Source organism: Electrona antarctica, assembly GCF_951216825.1.
Source record: "Electrona antarctica genome assembly, chromosome: 2".
NCBI lineage: Eukaryota > Metazoa > Chordata > Actinopteri > Myctophiformes > Myctophidae > Electrona > Electrona antarctica.
Genome location: NC_136807.1, coordinates 52,383,548 through 52,395,584, shown reverse-complemented (window position 1 = coordinate 52,395,584; position 12,037 = coordinate 52,383,548). Strand labels below are relative to the sequence as shown.

Here is a 12,037-nt window from a genome sequence, read left to right as displayed (position 1 = left end):
ATAGCAGATATGTGCTTGTAGATCTGCTATTTGCATATGCCTATAGCTGATCAATGCATTATTGTATTTTTTGGGGGCTTGTTTTCCTAGAGCTGGTGCATGGTCGCTTATTTCTGTCACAAAATCTGGCAACACTGCGCTCAAGACTGTTCTTCGCAACGTGCGCCTCCAGTCAGTCAGTCAGTCAGTCAGTCAGAGTGGCCGAGTCCCAGCGCTCATAGCCGGGGTGGATTCTACAGTCAGTCCGCTGATGATAGCCGGGTAGGGTGGGACCGCTGGGACGGGACAGCGACAGGGACGGGGCTTGATTCATGGTGTGGTCCGGAGGACAAGGCGGATTATTTTTGGACTGGGAGAAACTTGATGCAGCAGAGGCGGAGGAGGAGCGCATGAAGAAGGTAGGTTTGATTTACAGGAGGACTGAGAGCCAATATAAAATCCTTTCCCCAACCGTTTCATCATATTCTTATAAATATGTAATTAGAAGACACTACAGGTTAGTCTCTTATCCTAAAGCAGGGTGAAACTTTACTGCTGGCAGAATGATGCTCTGTAGCCTAAAAAGGGGACTTTTGTTTAATGCAGATATATCTTTTTTTTGGGCTGGGCTTATATCTTTAAAAAAAACATTAGTTACAATAGTTAGCCTATTATCTGTGAGCCGGTCTGACACAGAATCAATTGTTTCCCGTTGAACCTATTATCTGGATATAAAGGGTGTGTGTGAGTGATACAATAACTCAATTGATATTGATGCGGTATTGATTTCTAGACATTACACGCATGCAGGGGACCAAGGTGTAGTGTATAAGAAATGCATTACATTCAGTGCCTGCCTGGTGTATTATTATAGCAGAGACAGAACGTTAAGGGCTTGTGTGTGTGAGTGATTTAGTCTCCCGTGTTGTTGAGAGACAAAGGCTTGTGTTCCAGCCCAGGATGGCATGCATGGAGGAGGCAGGTGCATTCAGCTAGTGCTGGGAGGAGGAGGAGGAGGAGGAGGAGACAGATCTTGGGGTTGAACAAATTGTGCCAGTATCTTCAGTGCATTGTGGGGAAAAAGTCACTTTTTTTTTACTGAAGTAAAAGTATCAATACTGCAATTTAGAAATACTCTGTTACAAAGTATTGGCATCAAAATGTACTATAAAGCCAAGAGTAAAAGTATAGCTCATTGTGCAGAATGTCCCATTTCGAGATTTCAAATCCTATAGGCTATTATTAAATCTTTTGAAAATAGCAGACCTGCTTGTTTCAAATGGCTGAAATGTATGTAGGCCTACATCTGAAGTAGTTAATGTATTGTTTTGTCATAATAATCAAAGCAACTAGTAAACTAAAGTTTTCAAATCAATGTAGTGGAGTAACAGTACCTACAATATCTTCCTCTGAGATGTAGTGGAGTAGAAGTAAAAATATTGGAGATTTGAAATACTAAAGTATATAGCCTATACCCCAACATTGAAGTACGGTACTTAGTGTTAGTAGTAAATGTACTTAGTTAGTTTTACACCACTGGCTATCTTATTCATCTTCCTTGTTGCAGTCTGTCTCGTCTCCACATGCTAGGAGCTCTCATTTACAGTCTGGCATAATTATTTAAGGAAATTAATAATGAAGTATCGCATAATCATTCTCATAATTGTTGAATGATTTATATTTGCTGCTGGACTGGTCTGAGAAATGCAGAGAGAGAGAGGGAGAGAGAGAGAGAGAGCGAGAGAGAGAGGGAGGGAGAGAGAGAGAGAGAGGGAGAGAGAGAGAGAGAGGGAGAGAGAGAGAGAGAGAGAGAGAGGGAGAGAGAGAGAGAGAGAAGAAATCACTGAAGTGCAGAAAACAATGAAGTTAAAGAGGGCTGTGTCTGTCAGAAGATAAATGTGCACACACACACACACACACACACACACACACACACACACACACACACACACACACGCACAGTCGCACACCACAGGGAGGGTACAGAGAGTTGCCTCTTGGCACACACACACACACACATCAGTGTTTGTCTTAAATGGGCGTGATGATGATTGTGTTTCTATTGAGAGTCGTAAATCCATCTCTGTTTGTCCTTCCTGAGAAATCTGTGTGAATGCAAAACATGTGCGCATGTACACGCACGCACGCACGCACGCACGCACGCACGCACGCACGCACGCACACACACACACACACACACACACACACACACGCACAGAGACAGAGACAGAGACAGAGACAGAGACAGAGACAGAGACAGAGACAGAGACAGAGACAGAGACAGAGAGAGAGAGAGAGATGGGATGAGTTGGAGATGAGCTAGCTGCTGTGGTGTGAGAGCCAGACAAGATGTGTGTATTTTCTACATTGTAGTATTGATACTTTTACTTAAGCAAAACATGTGAGTAAATGGTACATTTATATAGCGCCTTTATCCAAGGTGCTTTACAGAGATTGTGCATTACATATTCACGCACCGATGCCGGAGGAAATCACCAAGCTGCACATCATCAAGAGGAATTATGGGTTCAGAGTCTTGCTCAAGGACACTTCGACACCAACTCTGGGGGGAGCCCACAGGGTTCGAACTGGGAACCTTGCGGTTGCCATATCCGGCCACTCTACCCGCCTCAGCCACCCAGCCGCCCAGTACTTAATAATAATCTTTATTGTCCCGAAGGATATTCATCTTCACAGGTCTGTTCAACACCAACAACAACAACAAAAACAACACATAGCACAGAAAAACATAACACCAAGACAAACAAAAACATGAGTTCCCCACGAACCTTTTTCCAGGGTAAGGTTCTGTATCTTTGTCCTGATGGCATGAGGTTGAAAAAGCGATACAGGGGATGATCAGTGTCACGTGATATTGAGAGTGCTAGCCGTGTGATGGCATTATTGTTCATATCAGAAAGTACTTGAGTACTTGTATCTCCCCTGTACCTCTGGCTGGCATGTGGCTGCAGAGAGGACTGCAGCATGCAGCAGAACAGACCAGGCCACATGTTAGCTGAGAGCCGCTGGCCATGATGAGAGGGATTCAGGGATTACCTCTGTGTGACAATTCCCATGGCGAGGAAACATCCCAGGAATGTGCTGCTAATATCCATGCTTTTCCATGGAGGGGAGGGAGGGTCGGTGGAGCATTTTGCTACGAGTGTTGCTTTAGTTCAGAATGTGGTGCTAATATCCATGGTTTTCCTGGAGGAACTTAAGGAAGGGGTCGGGAAGCATTATGCTATAACTGTTGCTTTAGTTTAGAATGTGCTGCCAACTATAATATCCATGGTTTTCCATGGAGGAAGGGTCGGGAACATTATAATGAATTGCATTTTTATAGTGCTTTCCCAAGTGCTCAAAGCGCTTTACAGTGGTTCATCCATTCATACATTGGGAGGTGAAGCGGCGAACAGTCGACGCCAGCGTCCTCACTATTGATTGATTGATTGATTGATTGATTGATTGAAAATTGTATTAACAGTTTGCAGAATTACAGTACATTTCAAGCACAAACTCAATACAAAGGCTGTTAACTGTGAGTGGACGACCCAATTAAGCATTACACTTGTTTACAACAGGGTCCACCATGTTCAATTCATCAAAACATTTAGAGACGTACAAATAGACACTTCTATATAGACAAAGAACAGTACAGGAATTCATCATAATAGAGGTAAAAAGGGAAAAGAAACATATACACCGACGGTGGCGAGCTCACACCGACCGACTCATTGGAGGCAACGTATAGGGTTCAGTGTCTTACCCAAGGATACTTCGACATGTGGACAGACGGGAGGAGCCGGGACTTGAACCGCCGACCCACGGATCATTGAACGACCTGCTCTGCCTCCTGAGCCACAGCCGCCCATTATGCTGTTACCGCTTTAGTAATATGGTTTTCCGTGGAACCCCCGCCCTGGTTTGGTGCTATTTTATCATGGTGCTGTTTTATCATTAGTGAGGACCAATTATATGAAGATAGGTTGAAAAGTGGTGAAGTGCATGGTCCTTTAATCGGATATCAGTTTATACAAGTCTACATACAGTTGGGTGCCACCGATATTGTCCCTTATCATTTGACCCATTTAGGCCTGATCTCAAAATTTAAAAAAATCCTTCTAAATCCTCCAGTTTTCTGAAATAAATATTTTCACGATTTTTCAAAAATAGCAGACCTACAAGCTCGTAGCGCGCCACTCGGTAGCGCGCTACGAGCTTGTAGATCTGCTATTTTTCAATAGCTAAATTATAACATAATGTTTAAAACACCAAAAGGGGTTCCCGCCCAAAATGGGTTAACTGTCCTTTTGCGCAGATCACGCAAACCTCAGGAAAAAGAAAAGGACAATATCGATGGCCTCCAACTGTACGTATATATATATATATATATATATATATATATATATATATATACCGCTGCTAGAGAGTTTAGCTAAACCGCTTTGAACCTGGCCTTTCCTATTTTGGTCTTGTCTGTCATCATAGGTAAAGAAACATTCTTTCGGAAAAAAAGGGAAAAACAGGGCGGGCTTAATTGGCAGCTCAGCCAATAATAGGCTATTACTAACAATGTGTGTGTGTGTGTGTGTGTGTGTGTGTGTGTGTGTGTGTGTGTGTGTGTGTGTGTGTGTGTGTGTGTGTGTGTGTGTGTGTGTGTGTGTGTGTGTGTGTGTGTGTGTGTGCGTGTTCTTGTGCGCGTGTGCGTGTTCGTGTGTGTGTGTGTGCATGTTTACCTGACGGCTCAGCCAAGTCTACAGGCTGTTACTAACACAGACACGACTAAGAAAACGAAAGCAGGAAAACATAATACAACAAGACCAGACAACACAATAGATGAGACACACTGACTGTGTGTGTCAATGTGATTTAAGCGGACGTGCGTGCGTGCGTGCGTGCGTGCGTGCGTGCGTGCGTGCATGTGCGTGCCTTTGTGGATACCCTATCCTCTCATATTCAAGCAGTAGTAGCACCAAGTAGCTAACCATTCATTTGTCCCCCAGTGTCGTGTCGTGTTGTGATTGAGTGGCGAGCCACAGAATGCAGTGTGTGTGTGTGTGTGTGTGTGTGTGTGTGTGTGCGTGTGCGTGTGGGACTGTGCGTGTGCGTGCCCCAGTGTGGTGATGTGATTGAGTGACGAGCCACAGAATGCACTGAGCTTTGTGTGTCTGTGGTGATGACATGGAGGGAGGATGTTTTGGAGCCTAGAAGCAGCACAACAGATACAGATACAGGAACGCAAACGCAATGCCAAGAGAGAAGTGATCGACCGTAAAAAACAAACAAAAAAAAGACATCTTAACTTCAGCTTGAGCTTGTAGAGCTTGCGCAACTCCAGCACTCTTTAGCTAGTGGAGATGCAGTGTATACGACATGGATTTCTAAACAAATTTGTTCAACGCAAAATGCTGCGTTCAAGTTCATTCTCCTGAATGCTGCCTTCCGGCATGGCATGGAAAGGAGTGGCATTTGCATTTCTTTCACCATCAGTAAATGCTGCATTCCTTCGTGGTCTGGAGAGGGCAGTTGTTTTACAGACGGGTAAAAGGGCAGGGGCTGAATCCCCCTTTGATGTCTATGAGTGCACGCCCCTGCTTATACCCCCAATCCAACCCTTGATGCTGAGTGCCAAGCAGGGAGGGCACTGGGTCCCATTTTTAAGAGTCTTTGGTATGACCCAGCCGGGGATCGAACCCCAGCCTCCCAGTCTCAGGGCGGACACTCTAACCACAAGGCCACTGAGTTTGTGTTTTGCAGTGCTGTAAAGTACATTTACTCAAGTACTGTACTTAAAGGACCACTTCACCACTTTTCAACCTACCTTCATATAATTGGTCCTCACTAATGTTCATGAATGAATACTCGGTCTGTGTCTCATAGGAGGGCTGTGGGCAGATAAGATTTGTCTTATCGTGAGAACGATGGCTTCCATTATCGCATTGCAACATGAATAGAAAGCCTGCATGCAGTTTCTATTAGCTTCAATGATGTCACAGTGAGGAGACAGGTCAAGCTGTCCTTGTCCAATAGGCACGTTAGGCAGTGAGGAGACAGGTCAAGCTGTCCTTGTCCAATAGGCACGTTAGGCAGCAAGGAGACAGGTCAAGCTGTCCTTGTCCAATAGGCACGTTAGGCAGTGAGGAGACAGGTCAAGCTGTCCTTGTCCAATAGGCACGTTAGGCAGCGAGGAGACAGGTCAAGCTGTCCTTGTCCAATAGGCACGTTAGGCAGCGAGGAGACAGGTCAAGCTGTCCTTGTCCAATAGGCACGTTAGGCAGTGAGGAGACAGGTCTCACCCATTGAGATGCATGTTAGATGACAGGATTTCTCCATATAAATAATGGATCATTTCAGAAGCAAAACCTTCAAAATGTCTTCTAAAATCTAGTCAACCAGGCCTGCATGCCATTATTTTAATAAACTAGAAATACGAGGAAATTACGGAGGGAGAAATCAACTTTTAACGACCACCCGACAGAAGTTTTCATGCACGGTAAAGACTACAGTCATTAGGTATTATTGCCATCACCTGGGTGGGTCAGTCGTGTAACCTTCCCGACGTTAAGCCGTGTAAATGTTCAACAACACAGCCATGCAAAATAACATTGACAGCCATGATGTGACGAAAGCTGACCTGCATAGCAACAGTTGCTAAACTAGAAAAAGTGCCCTTCCGGGCACAGGTCTCCACCAGGAGGATAGGAGTGTGTGTGATGTTTGGCAAAATGTTTAGGAGGATGTTTTTTTGTATTTGTTTTTGCAACAATTTGCTTCATTTTGTTGAGGAAATGCAGAGCCAGATCACTCATAGCATCTCTGAGGATAGAATTCTGGATGAGCAAGACATGTGCAGCATTTTGTACAAAACGGGCCACTCCTGAAAACTTTGGAAGGCAATCTTAGCCAATCAGTGTACAATCTGAGAAATCCAACAGACTCGTCTTGATCACATGACTACAGAGATCATGTGTACCGATTGCCATTTCTTCATACGCCTTTGATGGCAATTGGATGATTTGAGGCATTTTGTCCAAAAATGTGTTTTGCAAAAATCAACCTGTTGGTGGCGCTATAACAGGCCAATGTGAAAAGGGTGGGATATATTCCTCAGCCTAGTAAGAAAATGTGTGAAAGATTTCACGTAAATTGCATGCTGCGTTCATGATTTGAGGCTATTGTTCAAAACGGGGAAATCTTGCAAACTGTGAAAGCCAATTATAGCCAATTAGGATGGAATATGAAATATCAGACAGATCCGACTTGAGCACATGACCATAGAGATACTGTGTAACGATTTGTGAGATTTTTGGACAGAATCTGGAGGAGTAATATCAAAAAATGTGTTTTACAAAAGTCGGCCTCCTGGTGGCGCTATAAAAGGCAGATGCGGAAAATGCAGGTCAAAGGTTTGTCCTTGGCCTCTAGGGAGTGTGCATGCAACGTTTCACGCAGATCTGTGCAGTTTTAGGTAAAAAATGTGAAAAGCTGCCTCATGGTGGCGCTATAACAGGCCGTTCTGGAAAATGTGGGGCAGAGGTTCATCGTTGGCATCCAGGGAGTGTGTGTGCAAAGTTTGGCATCGACCGGGTTAACGGTGCCGGAGATTAGCTGTACACAGACGGACGGAAGGAAGGACGGACGGACGGACACACGGACGGAGTGCAAAACATACTCTCTCCTACATGCCTTCGGCCTGGTGGAGACAACTATTTGGATTGGCATTGGACAATCACTTTTGGGATGGGATTTAGCGAAGGGCTAATTAGCTAAATGGATAGTTAGAAATAAGTAAATGTTTGTAATTTTGTAAATTTTGTAAATGTAGCACTTCAGAACTATATATATTTCAGCCAGGACATTCTGCTCAACGAGTACTTTTACTTTTGGTACTTCAAGTACATTTTGATGCCAATTAAAAATGTTTGTACTTTATGAATTCCAGACTTTTACTTGTAACACAGAGTATGTATAGATTGCAGTAGCCTATTGATACTTTTACATACTGTAAAAAAATAAAAAAAAAATAAAGTAAGAGTATACTTTGCTAAGCAGCAAGGAATATGAAATGTGGTGGAGATGTTCAAGATTGGAGGTTCAACTTTAGTGTCCCTGGGGGGTAACATTCTGTCTTGGCACAGCAGTGCATGCTGCACACATAAAACATCTAAACCTCTATTGAGTTTGGTCCCTCAGGGTGACTCCTTTTTCCCCTCTACACCAAATCTCTTTGCAATCAATCAACCAATCAATCAACCAATCAATCAATCAACCAATCAATCAATCAATCAATTCACCCAAACAGATCGTCTATCTTCAGGAGTTTAGACGTAGAGAGAAAAGACCAAGTACAGAGGGTTTAGTGCCTATAGATAGAGCGTCGCAGTCCCGCCCCCTCGAGAGACCCGGAAAAGAAATCCCCGTACAACACTTTTTTTGTTGTTTTTCTTCTTTGTAATTATTTGTTTGGTCCAAAATATTGTGTTTGTTGTCATGATTTGTCACGACAAGAGTTGGCTTTGTACGACGCTATAAGGTCTTTAAATAAATACGTTTTGAAATGTGAATGGGAAAAATGCATTGGGAACTATTTCCTGGGCCTGGCGTCGTCATGAAAGGGGGCGGGACTGCGACGCTCTATAGGGATAATGATAATGATAATGAATTTATTTATATAGCACATTTCAAGACATAGTCACAAAGTGCTTTACAAAACAGGGTAAAAAATAAACAACAACGTAGTCACAGCTACAACACGATAACATACACACAAAAATAGAATAAGGTATATAAAAATAAATTAAGAAAAGGCCTTAACATAAAGGTGGGTTTTTAAAAGGGATTTAAAACATGACACAGATGTTGCAAGTCTTAAATGAATAGGTAGGGCGTTCCATAGTTTGGGAGCCCGGACTGCAAATGCCCTGCCACCTTTTGTGATACGATGGGCTGTGGGGGTCTCAAGGAGCGCTTTGTCAGAGGACCTGAGTGAACGTATAGGCTTATAAGGAGCCAGCATGTCAGAGACATACTGGGGGGCCTGACCATTTACAGCTTTAAAAGTAAAAAGTAAAATCTTAAAATCAATTCTATAGCTAACCGGTAACCAGTGAAGGGTGGCTAAAATGGGGGTGATGTGGTCCCGTCTTTTTGAATTAGTTAGCAGTCTGGCAGCAGAATTCTGAACGAGTTGGAGACGGGATATAGCCTTCTTACACAGGCCAGAATACATCGAGTTACAGTAATCCAAACGAGACGAGATAAAAGCGTGGATTACCTTTTCTAGATCTGCGGGTGTCAGGAAGCTTTTGATCCTGGCTATGTTCCTCAATTGAAAGTAGCAGGTCTGCACTACTCGTGTTACTTGGGGGTTAAAAGTGAGGCCGGAGTCAAAAAGCACACCCAGGTTACGGGCGACCTCTTTTACGTTAGGGGATAGGCTACCGAGTTCTGAGATGAATGGCTGAGTGGAATTAGGGGGACCGAAGAATATGATTTCTGACTTGGTTTCATTCAGTTGTAAGAAGTTATTTGACATCCAGTTTTTAATATCGGAAAGGCATGATAGGAGACTGGACAGATTACCTGTGACACCGGGTTGTAGAGGAATGTATAGTTGCGTGTCATCTGCATAGCAATGGAACTGAATATTATGGTTCCGGATTATATTGCCAAGGGGGAGCATGTAAATAGAAAAAAGGAGGGGGCCAAGTATCGATCCCTGTGGTACACCACAGGTGAGGGGGACTGGAGAGGAAGAGGCTTCTCCGATCACCACAGAGAATGATCTGTCCGTTAGATAGGAGCGGAATAAATTCAGGGCTACGCTCTCAATGCCAACCCAGGTTTCTAGGCGGTCAATTAAAATGGAGTGATCAACAGTGTCAAACGCAGAGCTAAGATCAAGAAGAATTAACAAGGAGCAGTTACCGGAGTCCGCAGTGAGCAGTAAATCATTGGTGACCTTTAAAAGCGCTGTCTCTGTGCTGTGGAGTGCTCGGAAACCAGACTGGAAAACCTCAAACGTACTGTTAAAAGTCATAAAATCAAGCAATTGAATGGACATGATCTTCTCCAACAATTTAGATAAAAATGGGAGTTTAGAAATTGGTCTATAATTATTCAGGACCAGGGGATCAAGGGAGGGTTTCTTCAGTAGTGGTTGGACCAAGGCCTTCTTGAAACTTGCTGGGAAAGAGCCAGTGGACAGAGAGCAGTTCATGATGGATAATATGTCTGGACCAACCGTATGGAGAATCTCTTTGAGGAATCTGGTGGGAATGGTGTCGAGTGGGCAGGAGGTGGCGCTCATGTGAGAGACTATATCTTCTAGGATTGTCATGGAGATCTGTTGAAACTGGGGGAATTTGGTTGTTAATAGGGGACAATCCGAGGAGACTGTGGGTGCAGAGGAGATTTTCAGCCTGATGCCCTCTATTTTTTCCACGAAGTGGGAGACAAAGTTGTTGACCATTTCTGGGGAGGCTTCTAAGGGCTGACTTGGAGGAGGGCCCATTGCGGACTCAATTGTCTGGAACAGTATTCTAGGGTTATGTGATTGTGAAGCAATGAGCTTTGAGAAATATTGGTTTCTGGCATCTTTCACAGCTGATTCATAGTTGGACATGAGATCTTTTAGGTAGGTTAAGGAAGAAGTTAACTTGTCTTTTTTCCACCTCCGTTCTGCTCTCCTGCACTGCTTTTTGATTGCCCTGGTATGGTCGTTGAGCCAGTGCAGGCCAGTTGTTTTGGGGAATTTAACTTTGTATGGTGCGATGGAGTCTAGGATATTCGTGCATGTTTTATTAAAGTCGTCGACTAGGTCATTCACAGAGTGAAGGGGGAGGGAGGAAGTGTTCGCATGGGGCTGGGGGTCTAGAAAAGCCTGGGAGAAACGCTGACCGGAACTAGAGTTGAACACACGGGAGCGGATAGAGGTACGAGGCCTAGGATCTGGGAGAGGGATCAGGGTCTTAAATAGCACAGCCTTATGGTCGGAGGGTGGAAATGATTCTAGCTCTAGGTTGTTTAAGGAGATGAAGTCAGCTGTGTGAGGAGAGTTTTGTGGCCTGACCAAGTGACCAGGCCTTTACAGAGAGGACCTTTATGATTCACACACACACACACACACACACACACACACACACACACACACACACACACACACACACACACACACACACACACACACACACACACACACACACTGTTCAGTATTCTGAGTATTGCGTCGCAGAGTGGAGGAACGGACAGACAAGCGTTCCTCAGTGCTTCGCAGGGGCTACCGCTACACATTAACATGCGGATATGCTAATGAGTTCCTGTTTATAACCCTGAGCACAACCCTGACAGGACCCCAGAGTATAGGGCTCCCCCAGAGTTAGTGTCTTTGAGCAAGACGCTGAATAAACCCCTAATAGCTAAGACTCTGAACCCCTAATTGCTAAGACTCTGAACCCCTAATTGCTAAGACTCGGAACCCCTAATTTATAAGACTGAACCCCTTATTGCTAAGACTCTGAACCCCTAATTGCTAAGACTCTGAACCCCTAATTGCTAAGACTCTGAACCCCTAATTGCTAAGACTCTGAACCCCTAATTGCTAAGACTCGGAAACCCCTAATTTATAAGACTCTGAACCCCTTATTGCTAAGACTCTGAACCCCTAATTTATAAGACTCTGAACCCCTTATTGCTAAGACTCTGAACCCCTAATTTATAAGACTCTGAACCCCTTATTGCTAAGACTCGGAACCCCTAATTTATAAGACTCTGAACCCCTTATTGCTAAGACTCGGAACCCCTAATTTATAAGACTCTGAACCCCTTATTGCTAAGACTCTGAACCCCTAATTTATAAGACTCTGAACCCCTTATTGCTAAGACTCGGAACCCCTAATTTATAAGACTCTGAACCCCTAATTGCTAAGACTCGGAACCCCTAATAGATAAGACTCTGAACCCCTAATTGCTCCCGATGAGCAGGTTGGTGCCTTGGTTTCCGGCTCTATCTCATATCTCATATGGGGGTCCGTGGGCTAATTAGTGACATGAAAAA

General features: G+C 44.1%; 1 protein-coding gene across 1 annotated transcript in view; it reads left to right on the top strand.

Annotated features, from left to right (window-relative positions):
- Positions 1-326: 326 nt before the first annotated feature.
- Positions 327-12,037, top strand: part of cttnbp2nlb (CTTNBP2 N-terminal like b) — a 420,337-nt gene continuing 408,626 nt past the window's right edge. Inside the window, exon 1 of the mRNA XM_079516520.1 lies at positions 327-398. Within this exon, the coding sequence (XP_079372646.1) occupies positions 390-398 (9 nt within the window). The 5' untranslated portion in view covers positions 327-389. The remainder of the gene's footprint in view (positions 399-12,037) is intronic.